At 34.7% G+C, this 21,753-nt stretch overlaps 2 protein-coding genes and 1 pseudogene across 2 annotated transcripts in view; 2 read left to right on the top strand and 1 right to left on the bottom strand.

Moving 5' to 3' along the window:
* The window catches only part of LOC131849758 (uncharacterized), a 123,366-nt gene that overhangs the window by 43,484 nt on the left and 58,129 nt on the right, over positions 1–21,753 (top strand). The gene's annotated exons all lie outside the window — the stretch shown is intronic.
* LOC131849759 (lipase 1-like) lies at positions 9,527–10,843 on the top strand. Its single transcript, XM_059199875.1, has one exon. The coding sequence runs from the start codon at positions 9,527–9,529 to the stop codon at positions 10,799–10,801; it is 1,275 nt and encodes a 424-aa protein (XP_059055858.1). The 3' UTR covers positions 10,802–10,843.
* Positions 11,656–11,730, bottom strand: LOC131849900 (U6atac minor spliceosomal RNA; annotated as a pseudogene).

Consider the following 21,753-nt stretch of genomic DNA (forward strand, 5'->3'; position numbering starts at 1 on the left):
CTGGGTGTTTTCTATATATAATATGTATGTATTTTAAAAAATATATATTTTCAGTATGTTTATCAGTTATCTAGTACCCATAACACAAGCTTTAGCTAGCTTAACTTGGGTCTAGATGGCGCTGTGTGAATTGTCCTGAGATTATTATTATACATTAATATAATTAATAAAAACATTTTACGCTGAGCCTAAATAAGGAAGAAGCAGATGTTGATACTATTATAGTATATGCAGACATCCGAGCGAAGACAGGGCGGGCGACTAGTATAATTTAAAAACTAGGAAAGTTAAGGATCACAAATCTGTATTAACAAATACCTTTGCAAAACTCGTTTTAAACTTTTCAATGCTAATCAGGGGCGGAGCTACCTCCGTATCTGTTATACGGGGCCCCTGGGCCACGGGGGTCAACGTGCGTAAGCAAAAATTAACTTACGCAATATTTTTTATTTCACAAATGACAAAAGTAAAAAAACATTCTTTTTTCCCCGCATCAGCTATAAATGATTATATCATTATCATATCATCAGTTTGCCGAAAAAAAGGCAAGGAGATTTTTTTTTCGGATTACTCTAATGCTGTTGGCCGCAGTTGGCCTTTACAGCTTCACCGGACGGTAGGGGGCGAGTGCAGACGGTACTCCAAACCAAAGGATGGCGGGAATTGGCCTTCAGCCTGAGACTTTAGTCTGTCGAATCTCGGCTCAGGCCGTCGTAATTTCGATCCCCGTTGTCCGATTTGAATTGGACGAGGGATCGATCGGAAGGGGGGCAAGGAGAGTGTAATTTAGTTTGAATTGTTTGCAAACATTTTGGAAAAAGTGACAGATAGTTAATTAGGATAAATAATTTTTTTTTAATTTTATGCAATTATTTTTTTCTTTTGTGAGAAATCTCTTACCTTCTGCTTTCATACTAGTTTTGTTACGACATATATTTTATAATATACTGTTATACATTCATATTGCGCCTTTAATTACCTCCATCGTGGGCTGTACCGACCCCAGCGCCCTACACACAGTCCCACATTTTTCATCAGCCCTTCGTAGGGGCCCCAAATATATATTTATACGGGGCCCCGCAGAGGCACGCTACGCTTCTGTTTCTAATTATATGGGTCAGGTAGGTACATCAATTTAACTTCTGCTGTATGGGAATTTGTATTGCTGTGAAACAAGCTCCGAGTTCTGAATACAGGGATGAGTTCTGAACAATTGTTATGCATATTTGCATATCAACAGTTGTCCTGAACATTATTTATTTTCAGTGATATGACTTATCACTACATAGTACAAAAGTCGCTGTCGCTGTCTGTCCCTATCTATGCTTAAATCTTTAAAATTACGCAACGGATTTTGAAGCGGTTTTTTAATAGATAGAGTGATTTGAGAGGAAGGTTTATACATATATGTATAATCATGTACACCCGGGCGAAGCCGGGTCGAATAGCTAGTACTATATATGCTTGAATACCACCTAAAAATTGTGATAGTTCAGAAATTTAGCTGTACAAAAGTATGTTTTTTTTATATTCGGAATCTCGACGCAGGAATAAAAATATTCGATGCCAAGTTCATTCCCAAAATATGGATGCCATAAACATGCAAATGGGAACAGCTGTTGATTGAATAAATAAGGAACTTATTATATCGCATTGTACTCCCACTGGATATAATCATTAATAATATAGTAAATCGGATCTCAACACTAAACAATTTCATCATAATATAAGGATTTTGAAGCGGTTTTTTTAATAGATAGAGTTATTCAAGAGGAAGGTTTATATATTTAATACATGTACACCCGTGCGAAGCCGGGGCGAGCAGCAAGTCTTAGATAAAAGTATCTGAAATACATATATAAGATACAAAATACGTATTTATATCTTGTATCAAATACTATTCATTTTTTAAATTTTGTATCTTATATCTAAATATATATAACTCAAAGGTGACTGACTGACTGACTGACATAGTGATCTATCAACGCACAGCCCAAACCACTGGACGGATTGGGCTGAAATTTGGCATGCAGGTAGATGTTATGACGTTGTCATCCGCTAAGAAAGGATTTTGATTAATTCTACCTCCAAGGGGATAAAATAGGGGATGAAAGTTTGTACTTTGTCAATTTTAAACTGATCGGGCTGAGACTTTGCATGCATAAAGCTACTATGACGTAGGCATCCCCTAAAAAAGGATTTTGATAAATGCCACCCCTAAGGGGATAAATTAACGCGAGCGAAGCCGAGGGCAAAAAATAGTTTAGATATATTTTCCTAGTATGTCAGTATTTTGACAGACGATATTTTGGTCCCTAAGATACTTTTACTAAAACTAACTTTGCAGTAAGACTAAAGTTTAAAAATAGCAATTGTTCTGAAATTGTTTTTAAATATCTCCCAGGAGAGTCGCTGGCGGGGCACCAGTCGACAATGATGGGATAAATAATAATCTCAGGACAATTCACACAGCCCCATCTAGACCCAACTCCATAACACACTACTACTACTACACAACTGATACAAATACATAGATTTTTTTCCGTAAATACATACATATTTATACATAGAAAACACCCAGACCGATACAAACAATCATACTCATGAATACGTTTGTGCCGTGGGAGGAATCGAACCCGCGACCATCGGAAGTAAGGCGATGTGTTAAACCGCTAGACCACCGAGGTCGTCGCATAATCTTGAAGTTAGATCAGTTAGCCCATCGTGGTGAATTGACTCAGGAATTAACCACGTTAGTTTCTAGGAGGATCTGCGTGGATTAATTAAATATGGTAACCATGGTGGTATGGTTACCAATATGGGTAATATTCCCCATTATTAACAATCCCTTCCCTTCCCAGCTGTCGCAAAGGGTAATACCTGCAGTGTATCTATAAAGGCCAAAACTCGGTCGGGTCGACGACCCATCGATCCGATTTAACTAGGTCAACGCGCTCACAATGCATCTGATGTAATAAAGATGAAATCCCACACTAATGGGGTTTTTGGGACGTCCCTTTCATCCCTCTATGACATTTCTAAGATTTAATCAGCATGACGGTAAATGACCACCGTTTTCTGACCGTTGATGAAGTAAAAATCTTTATATATAAAAACTACATGTCATTTATCCGCGATGGACTCCTAAACTACTGAACGGATTGCAAATCTGATTTGCTCTTTGCATGCAATTGATCCAACTTGAAAGATAGGATAGCTTACATCTCAATTTATAGTCGCTGTTATATTTTGATGTAATCTAATTCCCGGAATGATTAATTAACATTGCACGTAGAACTGAACACTTTATTTACATAATTAGTAATTTTTTTTTAAACATGATAACGGAATGGTACACTCGCCTGCGCTAACGGTTTACGCTGGCGTTGCACCAGTGGAGGATGATAAGATGAGCATGAGGTCAGGTCAGTTAGCACATCGTGACAAATTAATCAGGAATTTATGACGATGGTTTCCAGGGGTAACCGCGTGGAGGTCAAGTTGACATGGGGTCAACAGTCCTCATTATTAACAATACCCTTCCCCCTGTAATTAGTAATTAGATTGTACAGAGCGAGTGATATATGGAACAGTAGACCAATATCAAAGAGCTATAGTTATTGTTGCCATAATGTAACATAGAATAAGTCAATACTAATTGTCTCGTAGTGGACACAATGGAATTTGTCAATTGATGTTGTACATTTAATTTTGTCTTTTAGTTTTTACAAATAATAAATTTAGAACAACAACTATCCGTGAAACAATTAGAAACAGTAGTAGAAGTAGATAATAATATCGACTAACTTGAAGGTACACAAAGAATAAAAATTATAACGCCTGTTCAACACAATTAGCAAAAACTACGGCTACAATATTGGCTTTAACACTAATATTTTATTTATTTTAGTTTTGTTAATGCCAATACAACAGTCACAATATTATTTTATTCAAGAACCTTAGCCACAGCTACGCATGGCTGGGACTGCTAATAGAAAAATAGGTATTTTTTATTCAAACAAACTCAATACAAGCACTTTTGAAGGCATATTATTTATACTACCACTCATGCAATCTCATCACAAGAAGAGTCAGCAAGAAACTTGTGTGTAGCTCTTTTCATATAATAATTACACAATAACAAGTAAGAGGCATGCCACTTCATTCATCCGCGATGGACTTCTAAACTACTGAACCGATTGCAAATTTGATTTGCACATTGTGTGCAATTTGATCCAACTTGAAAGATAGGATAGCTTACATCTCAATTTATAGTCGCAATATTATTTTATTCAAGAACCTTAGCCACAGCAACTCGTGGTTTGCTAGTGTGTACTCAATACTCATATACATATTGACTGCCTCGTTGGTTCAGCGGTTGAGCACATCGCTTTATTTCCAATACTCGCGAATTCGATTCCTCGCACGGTGCTAACATTTATATTCATGAGTTATTGTTTGTATCAGTCTGTAAAAACAATTATATTTTCCATACAAACGGCTGTTACCTGTCAAACAGGGTACGTTCAGAAATGTATTGCGTAACCAAACTTCAAGAAACCTTTTTCATATTACTTAATACTGAGGCGGAACGGATTCCGCGGGGTCACTTAGTTAAAGATTGAGGTATCTATTATTGGATTTACAATGTAAAACTATATATTGTGTGTCATCATCTCAGTCCGGAAGACGTCCACTGCTGGACAAAGGCCTCCCCCAAAGATCTCCACGACGATCGGTCCTGCGCTTCTCGCATCCATCGCCTTCCAACGATCTTGATCAGATTGTCGGTCCACCTTGAATAGAATAGAATAGAAAATCATTTATTCAAATAAACTTACATTGAAGCACATTTTTTTAATCTACCGCTCATTCGGAAAGCTGTCTCATCACAAGAAGAACGAGCAAGAAACTTGCGTGTTGCTCTTTTAAATAATTTTATTATTACTTTCAATTTTTAAGTTTAAGTGTGTGAATACAAACCACCAATTAACACTAATTCAATTCAATACTCAAATAGAAAAAATATTGAATATATAACCAACTGGTTAAACAATTAATAAGAGGAAATCAGTCATAGTGATTAGAGCAGACCAGTCCCTACAAGCAGCACCCGTTCACGAGTACGACGGATGAGCCAGCCATCACTGCGCTCGACCATATTTTAGGGAGTCGATTGACCCGGCCCACCACGCCGCCACAAGTCTGGACATTTTAGTGACTTGCTGAGGGCCTTCCCACGCTGCGTCTTCCAGTCCGTGGTCGCCATTTTATTGACTAAATTGTATGTGAATTGTAAAAGTTGTTGATTATCTAAAATAAATAAATAAATACAGTTTCTCTGGTAGAAAATACCGCCATATATATATACTTTTACCTTGATATTTCGTGCATTGAAGTTATATAAATAAAATAAATAAATAAGTAATGTCAGTACAATTCACAATTGTCCTGAGATTATTATTATCATCCCCATCCTTGACCTATTAACTGAGTTTCATAATTGTTCCATCATTTATCTTTCCCTCTTATATCTAATTAACATTCTCATTTCTTGTTAATTGACTCGTCTATACAGTGACGTCATCGCCTCGTTATGAGACGGAACCAATAAAATTTAGGGGTCATCAATAAATTGCTCCACAATACATACTTATTTTGATAAATATTTTTAATGGAATGGTGCACCCGCCTGCGCTAACGGTTTACGCTGGCGGGGCACCAGTTAATAATAATAATAATAATAATCTCAGGACAATTCACACAGCGCCATCTAGACCCAAGTTAAGCTAGCTAAAGCTTGTTTTATGGGTACTAGACAACCGATACATATACATAGATATTTTTTTGTAAATACATACATATTATATATAGAAAACACCCAGACCGGAACAAACAATAATACTCATGAATGCAAATGCTTACACCGTACCAGAATCGAACCCGCGACCGTCGGAAATAAAGCGTTGTGCTAAATCGCTAGACCAACGAGATACAAGTTAAAAGTAGGTAAATCGCTATAATTGCAGAATAGTAACTCTGTGATAATTATCTCGTGATATTGTGAACTGCAAATTGCATATAATTATACAATTCACAATTTATGACCTTACATGCGCACAAGAGTCAAGTTCAATTAAGTCAATACTCACAACAATATATATATATATATGTACGTCTGTATATAAACTTCCTATTTATACATACTAGTGATCGCTCCGTGGTCGCAATTCGACCATAATTAGTTTAAATTATATGAACCTGTTCAGTAGTTTTCGCGTGGAAGAGTGACAGAAAGACAGACAAATTTACTATCGCATTTATAATAGTAGTAAGCATTTATAACAACCCGATGTAGCTAAGTTTAGTGTATGTAGAGTGAATTATTTACACTCATTCAAATTCAAATTCAAAAATCATTTATTCATGTAGGACATTTTAGCCGCTTATGAACGTCAAGTTTTTACATTATAATTTTTTTCCCTACCGTCCAGTTCGGTATATAGATCCAATTGAGAAGAACTGGCAAGAAACTCAATTGAATTACTTTTTTTATAAAATCCATGTAAATATTTATATTACAATGCATAGGTATTTATATGGGTGTATATGTCTAACATTAAATGAAAATCCCGAACATGAAAACTATTGCCATGCACGCTCGTCATTCAAGTAATCGTTTAGTGAGTAATAGGTCTTGCTCAGTAAATATGATTTAACAGATGTTTTGAATTTATTTAAGGGTAATTCCAATATATCCTTTGGTATCTTGTTGTAAAATTTTATACCTATTCCCATAAAAGACCTATTGACTTTTTCATTCATAATGTACATACTTTGTGTATCTGGCCCGCCTGCGCTAACGATATACGCTGGCGGGGCACCAGTGGAGGATGATAAGATGAACATGAGGTCAGATCAGTTTAACTATCGTGGGGAATTTACTAGATTTTGACTACAATGGTTTCTAGGGGGGACCGCGTGAAGGTCAACTTCCCATGCAATTATATATATTTAATCAACAGCCTAAAATATAAGTTTCAAAGTTCTAGCCTTAAAAATGACGATACTTCCATACAACCTCTCCCCTTTCAACCCCTTACAACCCTTTTTCGCATTAAATAGTAGCCTATGTACTTTCCAGGGTCTAGACTAACTGTCTACCAAATTTCATTTAAATCGGTTCAGTAGTTTGGGCGTGAGAGCGTGACAGTCAGCCGACGTAGCTCAGTTTAGTGTAGTGAATTATTTCCACTCATAATGTACATACTTTGTGTATCTAATGTAAATATAATTAACACAATATATTAATACAAGGAACTGTGATAGGCCCCGCACTCTATCAAGTTGAATAACAATAAGGCTGCTGATATACAGTCGGTTATTTTTTATTAGGTACGATAATGGTTTGCTACACCCGCTTACGCTAACGGTATACGCTGGCGGGGCACCAGTTGAGGATGATAAGATGAACATGAGGTCAGGTCAGTTTAACTATTGTGGGGAATTTACTAGATTTTGACTACAATGGTTTCTAGGGGGGGCCGCCCTATCCTATCCTCATTACTAACAATCTCCCACCCCACACAGTCTGTTATTCAGTAGCTATATCCTAACCATTGAGGAATGTGTTACATATGGATGTGGATGGTTATAAGAGCAGAGGAAGAGATGGGTGGACTGCGTGAAAGATGATATGGTAAGAAAGGGAGTAAATAACGAGATGACTGCGAACAGAGATGAATGGAAGAGAAAACATATTACGTCGACCCCAAATATATATGATAAGGCTTTGATGACTACCATATGCTATATAGCTTTATCGGGATGTTATCTTGTTAGCATTCGGATAACCTGACGACTGAGTGTATATTACCAGCCTATTATGTATGTTATACTACTGCTTCCTCTGACTGCGCTTGTATTCGTTTAATAATAAATTATATATTGGACTTAATATTACTTAGAGGAATGATTTACGATTATATGATCTTATTTGTAAGAGTAAATATATAAAATAACTAGCTTTTGCCCGCGGCATCGCTCGCGGTAATTTATCCCCTTAGGGGTGGAATTTATCAAAATCCTTTCTTAGGGTCTGCCTACGTCATAGTAGATTTATGCATGCAAAGTCTCAGCCCGATCGGTTTAAAATTGACAAAGTTTCATACGAACTTTCATCCCCTATTTTATCCCCTTGGGGGTAGAATTCAAAATCAAAATTCTTTCTTAGCGGATGTCTACGTCATAACATCTACCTGCATGCCAAATTTCAGCCCTATCCGTCCAGTGGTTTGGGCTGTGCATTGATAGATCACTATGTCAGTCACCATTGAGTTATATATATATTGAAGATTTAAATCTTTGTTCTCTTGCTATTTATTTGCGTTAAAATAATACAATAATATAAAAGGAAAAAATAGTAGTAGTAGTACTGTACACTGTATTCACTATTTATCCCTTTTATATTAGAGAGAATAAATTTAAATTAGAGACTATTATGAAAACGTTAGTTACGTTATAACGTTATTAAAACTATTCCCTAAATAGATCTTTACTATTATGTGACGTTGATTCGCTTTTTTTACAATTATATTATACTATAATAATAGGAAATCTGTTCATTTTTGTTACGTCAATTAAGTAGAATATGATTGACAGCATAACCGCAAATAATAATATGTTTAAATAATTTACATAACGTAAAGGTCCCATGTAGTATATAAGGTTGATACATAATGTGACAAATTAGATGGAAATATTTTCATTGATAAGTTAACATCAAACGTGTATATTGCACTTTAAAATTATACCTTCGAGTTAAGATAAATAAAAATACTACATACTTCACTCGAAAGGAAAAATAAGAATCTTAAAATACTATTAACGTCAAGACAAAAGTTTATTAGTATCGCAATTACCAGAAACGTATTCTTTTTAATGATAATGTAAAAACATGTATAATCAACTTTTTCGGACTACTCTAATGCTGTTGCCCCCAGCTGACCTTTACATCTACACCGGACGATAGGGAGCGAGTGCACATGGCACTCCAACACCCACGGAAGGACTTACGGAGCGGCTGAAGGCCAACTCCCACCTGACGGATACGACTTTAGTCTGAGGGCACCGCTAAGAGCTCGAACTTCGGCTCAGGCCGTCGTAATATGGATCCCCATTTGAATTAGAACTAGGGATCGATCGGAGAGGGACATATAATCAACAAACTGCTGCAGCTTATACGTTAATCAAAAACGAAAACATAGCGCGTTTTAGAAATTGAACAATGCCATCTAGTGACAAAAATAAAAAACCTCAATTTATAGAAGAAGATTGAACAAAATAATGACAGTGTTCCAAAACTTCAAACAATTCCTACAGTTTAAATAGCGTTTCTAATATTATTGCAACAAACGGACGCATTTACACAACTATGTTATGTAAATACAATGCATCGTATAGACATACATAACGTAATTGCGTTTCCTAGCGTAGGTACTTTATAACATTGCTATCAGTCTGTACAATGCCGCTTAAAGGACGAGCAATAAACATCCTGCTTCTGTCGTCGATTGTAATTCTTTTCTACGCGATAAAAACGCGGCCGTTCGTTATAAGAAATGAAACGAAACAAGATTGGGGATATCCTAAGGACTCCTTGCTGAACTTCACAGAACTAACGATGGAATATGGATACCACTCAGAGGAGCATACGGTGTTAACAGAAGATGGCTATTTGCTCAAAATTTTCAGAGTTACCAAAGCTAAAAACTGCAAGGGAAGGAAAAGATCTCCGCCCGTGATTCTGATGCATGGACTGCTGCAGAGCTCTGATTCTTGGCTGGATGCTGGTCCAAACGCTGGACTAGCGTATCTCATTTCTGACGCTTGCCACGATCTATGGGTAGCTAATTGTCGCGGAAACTACTACTCGAGAAATCATTTGGAATTGGATCCGGATAAGAATTCGCAGTTTTGGAAGTTCTCTGTAGACGAAATTGGATTTTATGATGTACCATCTACGATTGATTATGTTTTGAGACACACTGGAGTGGAAAAGGTGAATTATATTGGTTTTTCTCAAGGCGCAGGTACGTTTTTCATAATGTGTTCTGAAAGACCTGGGTATTGTGAGAAGGTGAACGTTTTGATAACTTTAGCGCCCGCTGCAAGACAAACTAATACCAAATCAGTTCCGTACAGACTATTGACAGCAGCTATTATGAATATAGAAGGATTATTGAGGAAATACGAGATATATGAGATCTTCTCTAAAGGTTCGTTTGGTCAAGAATTTTTGGCTTTCTTCTGTCAGCTGAATTGGCTTTCCGGAAGAGTCTGTAGTACAGGCCAGTCGATGTTGGATGCCTTCCACCCAGAATCAGTGGCAGAACATACAACACGGTCGTTATTTGGACATTTTCCAGCAGGAACTTCTGTGCACAATATGGCTAGGTACGGACAAAGTATGGTGAGCGAAGATTTCGCGAAATTCGATTATGGTGCTGATAATTTTAAGGTTTATAATAGTGATTATCCTCCATTGTACAATTTAAGTGCAGTGTCGATTCCTGTAGTGACAATTTATGGGAAGAACGATGGATTAGTGGATGTTAAAGATGTGGAATGGCTTAATGACAAGTTGCCGAATGTTGTTGAATCATTTTTAGTGGAAGACCCGTATTGGAACCATTTAGATGTCACATACAGCCGGCACACTAGTGTATTAGTGTTTCCAAAGATAAATGAGTATTTACTACGCTATAGTGTAATCCAAAACCTGAATAGAACAGGAAATTGACTTTCATAAGAAGTATTTGACGACCTCGATGGTCTAGTGGTTTAGCACACCGCTTTACGTCCGATGGTCGCGGGTTCGATTCCTCGCACGGCACAAATATTTGTATTCATGAGTATGATTGTTTGTAGTTGTCTAGTTGTCTAACACAGAGTTTAGCTAGATTAAATTGGGTCTAGATGGCGTTGTGTGAATTGTCTTGAGATTATTATTATTATTATTTATATATTTTGTTTTCTCAGTTTTTTATTCTTCTTATTATTATTATTTCCTGTGATATTTTGTATGTTATTAATATAGTTAAACGGGTTTTAACATGAATAATTTTATGGTAAACTAGCATATTCATTTTTGGTCTCCATAAGTATGACTACATTCCCAATTTCCGCAGTAGACTCAAGTGCCTTCCCATGCGTCTTCGCAGGAATTTTCATAGAATAGAATAGAATAGAATAGAATAGAAAATCATTTATTCAAATAAACTTAATTTAAGCACTTTTGAATAGTCATAACAATTTGTTTTTTATCTACCACTCGTTCGGAAAGCTGTCTCATCACAAGAAGAACGAGCAAGAAACTTGTGTGTTGCTCTTTTAAATAATCCTTGTAAGTTTACATTTACAAGTCGAAACGTGTGAATACAAACTACCAACAAGCACTATTTTTTGGGTCAAATATAAATATGCAATAAGATTAAATCAGTCATATACTATACTATACCCTCCTTTACTCTATTCTTTTCCACCCCTCCACCCCTGAATATCTAAAAACAAAGTTCCATTTTCATACTAAATATCCCGGATGCTGCTTTGCGTAGTACCAGAAGCCTATATTTGACGATTCCTGCTGACTCCTCCACATATTATTCCAACTCCTTCACTGTCCCATCCTTGTCAAGGGGAGTGCTAACCGTCTCTCCTTTCAATAGACACGATAAAAGTTGTTGGACGAACGAAAAAAATATATATACTTAGATAAGGATTATTTCTATTCAGAAAATCTAGAATTTTTAGTACAGAAAAAGGCTCAGGTCTCACGGTTCTTTATTCCCTTTTTCTTATATAAATAGGTATTAATCCACATCCGCTAGCTGATTTTAATATTTCCCTTTTTTTAATTGGAAAAACATTAATCCTAAGTTGATGCTAAAGATTTAAAATCAACGATTTCTTTCTTTGTATTTAACCGACTTAAACTAAAGGGTGAAAACAAGGATTGGTTGTTAATTTTTTTGTGTAATTTGAACGGCAAACGAGCTGGAGGTCTGATGGTAAGTGGTAGTCATTATATAGTACTACATACGTTACAATATGGTACTCGAGACTACTGTAATCTATATATACAAAAACCAGCTGTACCCGCGACTTCACCGTGGAATTTGACTTTATTTATTTAAAATATAAAAAAAAATCTAAAATAAAAGTAACCTAAGTTACTCCGTTACATCAGCTACCTGCCAAAACAAGTCCCGTCAAAATCGGTCCAGCCATTTCAGAGATTAGTCGGAATGAACGGACGGACAGACGAAAATTGTAAAAAATGTTATTTTGGTGTATTTAACGTAATTATATTCATATGCATGTAGTAAAAAACGGTTATTTCAATATTACAATCAGTCCAATTTTATTTATATGTATAGATTAATTAATTAATGATAAGCTAAACGCTGATGTAATAAGAAGTAAGTTAGGCTACTTTTATTTTAGAAAAATAAAGTTAAATTCCACGCGGACGAAGTCGCGGGTACAGCTAGTTAATTAATACAGCCTTTATTCAGATATCCGTTATATTTACATTTACATTATATATTTTCTACCATATATATATCTATGTCTGTTTGCTAACAACTACTGAATGGATTTTGATGAAACTTTACAGTAATATAGCTTATACATCAGAATAACACAGGCTATAAATGTCATGCGAGTGAAACCGCAGGTACAGCTAGTATAAATATATATTTAATTATCAATACCAATACAATAGTGAGAAAACTATGTGAGGATTCTCGTAGAACTGTTAGGAATGCTTGCAATGTAGGAATCGCGTTGTCCCAACATTTCTTCAATATTTGTATTACGCCATAGAGCAAGAATCGTTGATAGAGATATAGTAGATATAGTATAACGCAAAAAAATGCTATAAATGTAATATAGAAACAGATACTTTAAAGAAGAAATTAATGAGAAGATGGGAGTCGTGTCGTATCAAGAATTAAAGAGCACGATGGAAGATCGCGGAAAATGACAAGAGCTCCACTAACAAGAGCGTAGCTCTTAAATTATGAATGAATTAATACATAACATATAGGTTATGTATTATACATATGTACATTATAATATATGTTATGTATTCATTCATTTATAATTAACCCTAACCTACTACTACCCTAACCCTTACTAATATTATAAATTTGAAAGTAGAGATGTTTCTTACGCTTTCACGCACAAACTACTGAACTGATCATCATGAAATTTTGTACACATGTTCTTAGAGGTATTACAATGAACATATGATACTTTTTTTTTTATTAAAAAAAATTTTTTTTTATAAAAATTAACATTTAGCTACTTCAGCGCCATCTAGCAGCTAGCAATGAAGTTATTTAATGGATTCGATGCGAGCGAAGCCGCGATTAAAAACTAGTATTATATAAATAATAATATTTTGGCCGCAGCTGATCTTTACAGCTTCACCAAATGATAGAGGGCGAGTGCAGATGGCACTGGAGTCGCGAGGTTCCGTTATCATTCCACCACGACTCTGGAGGCGTTGTTCCCACCCTGTAGATGGTGTACAGGCCTTATCTCGTTGTTAGGGCGACCTGTCTCGCCCTTTCAATTGTGGGAGCGTGTGAGTACGCTCACGCCTCCGGTGCCATTTAGTTGGGGCGCTGACTTTGTTAATAAACGCCTAACAAGTACATTTATAGGCTGGCTGTGTCTTAACGAAGGTTTTACTGATTGTAATTTATGCCCGTTTCTACTTGGAGACGGTTAATTAAATAAGACAGCGCAAATAGTATTGAATAGAAAAAAATAAATATAAAAATGAGCTGGTCAGAAAAAATATGATTTTTTGACCAGCTCATTTTTCCTATTTTGGTAGGAAATCACAATTTTTTAGATATAGTGATAGTATTTCCGCATAATAATTCCGTATTCCGTTAAATCACATTTTTTTTTCATCTGGCATTAAAAAATGTGTTGGTCCAAAAAGTAATCTATATTTCATGACCAACTCAGTTTTCTTGTCAAAATAGGGACATCTGGGTAAAACTATAATATCATTTTTTGACCAACATAGTTATCTTGTCAAAATTGGGACATCTGGCTAAAAATAACATCTATTTTTTTGACCAACACAGTTTTCTTGGCAAAATTAGGACATCTGGCTAAAAATTAATATCTATTCTTTTGACCAACTCAGTTTTGTTGTCAATATTGGAACATCTGGCTAAAAATTAATATCTATTTCTTTGACCAACTCAGTTTTCTTGGCAACATTAGGACATCTGGCAACACTGTTTACGGGTTAGCAAAATGCTTTAATTTCCGATGGGGTTTTGCTTCTTCCATAATATTAACATATTCATGATTATATTTGACTGCCTCAGCAGTCTAACGGTATACTTCCGGCGGTCGCGGGTTTGATTCCTCGCATGGTACAAACATTTGTATTCATTAAATTAAAAAAATGTTATTTCTTTAAAAACAATTCAGTTACAATAACATAGTGTTGGGATGACTAAGTAAGCATGGAAATGCCTGTGTCAGGTACATCCCGCTCTTCCATATACATTGTCACATGTGTTTGTTTTTTTTTAGATTATTTAAGACATAGGTTCATGAGTATGATTCTTTGTATCGGTCTGGATGTTTTCTATGTATAATATGTGTGTATTTACAAAAACAATGTATCTATGTATTTATATCAGTTGTCTAGTACCCGTAACACAAGCTCTGCTTAGCTCAAGATTAGGTGGTGCTGTGTGAACTGTACTGCAATATTATATATTATATTATATATTACCTACAGTTCAAGTATGTATGTAGTGTAGTGCTCTCCTTAGTTTGTTTTTTAATTAATATTTATACTTTAAGAACTTCTTACCCTTTTTACGAGAATAATTCGGACAAAGGATCAGTTAAATTTTATTATGGAGAATGAGCGCAAAAAAATCATTTTTTTATAATGATGTTTAAATAATTAATATAAAAATTACTCACGACTTTTATTTATATTTGCTACTAGCTGTTCCCGCGACTATGTGAGCGTGGAATTAACTTTATTTTTCTAAAATAAAAGTAGCCTAAGTTACTCCTTATTACATCAGCCACCTGCAAAAAAAGTCCCATCAAAATCGGTCCAGCCATTTCAGAGATTAGCCAGAACAAACTAACAGACAGACGATAATTGTAGAAAGAGAGATGATAGTAAAAAATGTTATTTTGGTGTATGTAGCGTATCTAAATATATATAGTAAAAATTATTTGTTTGTAAATCTAATATATATCTTTTATTATATATATCTAAATTTATTTTTTTATATATATATCTGATAATATATATATATTTAAGGTTGGCTCACCCCAAAAAATGTTGTTTTTTATTTTTTCCATAATATATATAAAATTCTCGAGTTTCATGTTTATACTGCTCAGAAACGACTTGACCGATTTATATGAAATTTTATATGTATATTCAGTAGGTCTGATAATAGGTTTATAACTATATTTAAGGTTGGCTCACCCCAAAAAATGTTGTTTTTTATTTTTTCGATAACATTTTTTATTTTTATTTCTTTATTTAATAATGCATACAACCTTAAATTTGAACCTATCTACCTCTATTTTTACCTACCAACCTCTATATTTTAATAGTGGTTTTAATTTATATGGCAAAACAACGTTTGACGGCACGGCTAGTATTATTTATATTTCTTCTAGTCTTACCACCAAGGGACGTGGAAGTGACGTCATCGAGTCCTAGAGATGCTCAGTTAATGATAGGGTTGTCTAACAAATACGATGTCTACTTGTGACGAGTCATATCATGACAGTAGAATGACGCAGGTCCGGGTAAGGACATAGTGGCGGGCGGAAGCGATTTACTGTACCAATCGAGAATCCGCTTGTTCTTAAACGACTATGTGTCAAACAAACAGATTCTTAATTGGTTTAACGCTATGATGACTGAATTCGTCATACTTATGGTGCTGCAACTTATAGAAGATTGAACAGAGATTAAGTACGTAGCGGTTTCTGTGTTGATTGTCGCATGCCTAATCCTTGTTGTTAATTAAATATAATTAATCAATATTTATTTAAAAGAGCAACACACGAGTTGCTTGCTTATTCTTATCGTGATTAATTTGCATTCCGAATAAGAATCAAAAAACTTGACTATTCAAAAGTGCTTATAGTAATATTATTTGAATAAAGATTATTTCTATTTCTATTTCTATAGGAACTGAATAAACTTTTATCTTTAGTTTGTCCGCGGTGGTCCTGAAAAGGGACCTGGTGCTGAACCCAAACCACTTCGTAAGGTTTTTTAATCAGCAAGTACGGCGTCTGCCTGGTCCTCGGCAACCCTGGATTTTTCCTTGTATTATTAATTTAGTTAAACAACCATTAGCTGCATCATTAACAGCTTATGATGTAAATAATATAAATGACGTAGTGGAGTAACTTGAAACAGTCATGCTCGCTGTAAAGTTCAAACTTGTGGCGGCGTGGCAGGCTGGGTCAATGTGCCCTCTAATATGGTTAAGTGATGATGGCTGGCTCATCCGTCGTACTTATGAACGGGTGCTACTTGTGGGGACTGGTCTGTTCGGGTTACGAACACTGATTAGACTTTTTGCTTTTGCAATAGCATATGCTGGTGGTCACTCTATTCTCCCAAATTTGAATTTAAAAATGAATCTGTATTATTGTAAACATGTACAACATTTATTCGAAAAGAATATGAGCTGAATTTCTTGTCAGTTCTTCTCATCTGGAAATCATTCTGAACTGACGGTAGATTTGACATATCATATGTAAGAGTCTGTAATAGACCTCCATGAATAAAGATATTCTGAATTTGAATTTAAATCTGCTTTTACACAAGTTTTCTCACGCGTTCAGGAGCAAAGGCAATTTTAGGCCTTACGGATTGACGGAACCAAGTGACGCGGCCTTTCCTTCTGGTTTTCTTTGTCTACCTTTACATAGACACTCTTTCCCTTAGGACAGCTGATTCGCGTAAATAAGAGCCTATGTGTATATAACGGAGGTTGATTATAATATAAACCTTCCAGAAGGTTTTTTATAATAGCGAGAACCATCTAAAAATCTGTCGTGAGACTTTAAAGTGAACTGAGAAATTCATAGACAAAAATGGACAAAACAGCATGATGGGCCACCTGATGATATCAACCTTAGTATTATTTTTTATAAGTTTAAAAAATTACATAGTCATAATGAATAAAACATCACCTGTTTTTACCCTGTAATTTTGCTTGTTTATCATTTTAGTTATGTAAAAAAAATGTAAAAACAAAACCCTATAGTACATAGGTATATCGCTATATCTTCCGCTACCGCTCCTCCCACCTCACTCAGCCCGCGCCCGTACATCGTTAAGGGCTGAAACGTCCGGCGTTCACCACTCGCCGCCATACCGCCGCGGACCTCACCGCGAAACTTTATACTCACTTTTTAAATAACGAACACGTAATTTCGAATTTCAAAATTTAATTTAATTTTTAATTTGACAATTGTGAATATATTTATTATCGGCCAGTACTTTTTAATAACTTTTTAATCCTTGCGTGTATATTAATGTTGTGTTCTAAATTTGTTTATGATAGATAATTCAGCGCTTTCATGAACTAATGACTATGTCGTACAAATAACTCGTGTTTCAGTGAACAAATTGACGTGTGGAATCCATTTGCATAATGTGTCGTCCTAATTTACAATTATAATATTCCAAATTTGAATATTTATTTTTTTAATTCTAATATAAAGCATGAAAATGTATTGAATTTTAAATGTGACTTTAAATTCTATCTAATCGCCAATTAAGAACTTGGATTTGAAAATAGAATTAATTTCGGCAAACTTCGGCTAACTTTCGGATTCGGGTCGAATGTCAAAGTCGGTTATTCAATTCGATCGTTTCACCAGTGACGTGATTGATTGCTTGTATTTGAGTTAACTTTACCGTTATTATAATTAAGTTATATAATTAACTTTGAGTTGATTTGTGCTGTTTCAAGTCGGGCTGAAACAATTTTATGAAATAATGGATTTAAAATGGACTCTAGTGCCAAGAGTAAGGTGAGTTGAATATAGTTTAGCAGATTGTATGTTATAACCGCTCTAACCAAAATAGTGTTTATTTTCATAGATTTATTCGTTTGATATTATTTATTACTGCTTATTACATCAGCTATCTGCCAAAAAAAGGCCCGTCAAAATCGGTCCAGCCATTTCAGAGATTAGCCGGTACAAACAGACCGACAGATAAAAATTGTAAAAAATATTATTTTGGTGTATGTACCGTATTTATATATATTAAATATATATATTTACATGTAGTAAAAAACGGTTTTTTTAATATTCCAAACAGACACTCCAATTTTATTTATATGTATAGATACATAAAATAAATTCTTAATAGTAATTAATCACTACATATTATAACACAAAGTCGCTGTCGCTGTCTGTCCCTACGTATGCTTAAATCTTTAAAACTAGCCAATCGATTTTGAAGCGGTTTTCTTTAATAGATAGAATGATACATGTACACCCGTGCGAAGCCGGGGTGGATAGCTAGTATTTATTATATAATTCAGTACTTACATCTTACTATAACTGCGAAAGTTTGTGAGTATGGTTGGATGTTTCTTACGTAAAAACTACTAAACGGATTTCGATGAAACTTTACAATACTATAGCTTACATATCGGAATAATACATGGGCTATAAATATTATGTAAATTGGTCGAAATATAATAATAAATGCCAAGTAAGTATGACGCAGACGAAATTGCACGTGTCAGATAGTACAATATCATTACATAGTATAAAACAAAGTCGCTGTCACTGTCTGTCCGTCCCCAAGTAGGTCCCTAAGTAAATTAATCATAGTCGCATTTCGACCACTACTCAACCACTAGTATGTAGGTACAAATGAAACGACAATTAGTGAAAATTAGGAATGGAGCAGCGCTATTTTCATTGTTTACCACCGTCGCGGTAAATATTTGCTGTCTAGCCGAGTATTTGTATAGCTGACCACTGTTTTGTTATGTTTTAAGTTTGTTAAACCACCACTCGTATTGTTATATATGGAAAAAGATAATTTGAATCTTACCTTTCTTGAAAAAATCTTTGTGTTGGATAGTCCATTTGTCTAAATTTTTTTTTTTTTTATTTTAAGGCAAAACAACGTTTGCCTGGACAGCTAGTATAATATAATTGTTTTTATTGAAATATACACTATAGAGTACATGGCCACAAAACTGTACTGCAGTGAGTAAGTTTGATGTTATTTTTGCTTACTTTGGGGTGTTCGGATTGTGGAAGACGTTCTGCCTAGGCGAAATCGTATTTCTCCTTTCCTTTCCATAATTATTATCTTTTAAAAAAATACCGTCCACTCTGTAACTTTTATTTACTTATATCGTCAAATGTAGATGTACTTTCGAATTTAGTTATAATGACGTCATTATTATTTGTTTTTTCCAAGGTTTTCTATGCGGACGAAGTCGCGGGCACAGTACTTAAAAATCTGACAATTAGTTTTATATAACAACTAGACCACTAAACGATCACTATAGTCTATTTTTTAAGACCCATCGGAAATTAATATTAATGTAGAAATGCCACGCGTTGCTGTGGCTAAGGTTCTTGAATAAAATAATATTGCGACTATAAATTGAGATGTAAGCTATCCTATCTTTCAAGTTGGATCAAATTGCACACAATGTGCAAATCAAATTTACAATCGGTTCAGTAATCTATCGCGGACAAACAACAAGACACGTAATTTTTATATATAAAGATTAATTTGTTACAGGTCTTGATAAATTGAAAATTATCAATCGTTATAAAATTTGAAATGCGAAGAGCATGATCCATACAGCCTAACCATAGACAAAATTATTGGGGTAGTCCTAGGCGAAATCGGATTTAAAATTTTAATTGTAACTTTTATTTACTTATATCGAAGAACATAATCCATTATTACAGCCTAACCATAGACAAAATTATTGGGGTAGTAAAATAATATTCGGATTTAAAATTTTAATTGATCGAAGAACATAATCCATACAGTCCATCGCGGACAAACAACCACGTAATTTTTATATATAAAATTAATTTGTTACAGGGTAGTGAAAATTATCAATCGTTTTAAAATTTTAATTGCAAAGAGCATGATCCATACAGCCTAACCATAGACAAAATTATTGGGGTAGTCCTACTCGGTATAAGAAAATAAAAACCTTTTTTTTAATGTACAAAGAAGGCAAAGGGCTTTCTCATATTACGATACCGTACTTGAGCTAGTGGCTCACTATTAAAGGAGACTGCCTTTGACATCAAACTCTTGGTCCCTTTTAGAAAAGAAAATAGAAATAATTTTCACCATTTCAACTGAGTTCAAAACGGGAATTCAAAAAGGGAAAAAAACGTCCATTATCTTTATATATTTTTTTTTGGTTAAGTTTGTAATCGATATTAGTAGATAAGTAGAAAGTAGTTTTTTTTTTTATACTACAAACTAGCTTTTGCCCGCGGCTTCGCTCTCTTGCGTTAATTTATCCCCTTAAGGGTGGAATTTATCAAAACCTTTCTGTGGGGATGCTTACGTCATAGTAGCTTTATGCATGCAAAATCTCAGCCCGATCGGTTTAAAATTGACAAAGTTTCATACAAACTTTCATCCTCTATTTTTTCCCTTGGGAGTAGAATTAATCAAAAAAAATTCGTAGCGGATGCCTACGTCATAACATCTACCTGCATGCCAAATTTCAGCCCGATCCGTCCAGTGGTTTGGGCTGTGCGTTGATAGATCACTATGTCAGTCACCTTTGAGTTATATATACTTAGATATGTGTGTTTGTGTGTATGCATACATATATAAATGTCAAATGTGTATATTTATATCAATAATGATTGTCAATAAATGTTTTTTCTTTTCTTTGTTCTTTGTCCAACCTTTTTTTTAATTTTTTCATCCCTTTCCCGTCAATTTAATTCAAAATTAATTTTTGAATATTATTATTCAGTCATATTGCGTCAAAACTGGTCACATCATGTTTAATTTATAATTTTACTGGACTACAGTTAGTTTATAAGCTATATTGTAAGTCTGACTAGCAATCTAACCTATAACCACAGAATAAATAAGTGTACAGTCTGTAGTAATTGAAAATTTGATGAGTTGCTCAACCACTTGTGACGGTGCAGTGGAGTAGACAGATTTCATTATAACATGCAACAGGGCTGAACGGAACATAGAGTAGCTTATAGATGTATGAACGGAGCATACCATAGAGTAGTGTATAGAATTATAGATGTATAAGTTTTGGTCCTTAGCGTTGGTTACAATTCGCGATCAACAAGTTAAAAACTCTTTCACATAAATCGATATAACAGGATAGTAAATCTTATATTAGGTCCTTACATATTATGAAACTAGCTGTTCTCGCGACTTCGTCCGCTTGAAATTTATATTATTTTTCTAAAATAAAAGTAGCCTAAGTTACTCCTTATTACATCAGCTGCCTGCCAAAGAAAGTCCCATCAAAATCGGTACAGCTATTTCAGAGATCAGCCGGAACAAACAGACAGACAGACAAAAATTGTAAAAAATGTTATTTTCGTGTATGTACCGTATTTATATTCATATGCATATAGTAAAAAACGGTTATACAAATATTACAAACAGAGACT

Source organism: Achroia grisella, unplaced genomic scaffold, assembly GCF_030625045.1.
Source record: "Achroia grisella isolate CSIRO2021 unplaced genomic scaffold, CSIRO_AGI_Agris_v1 utg660, whole genome shotgun sequence".
Taxonomy (NCBI): domain Eukaryota; kingdom Metazoa; phylum Arthropoda; class Insecta; order Lepidoptera; family Pyralidae; genus Achroia; species Achroia grisella.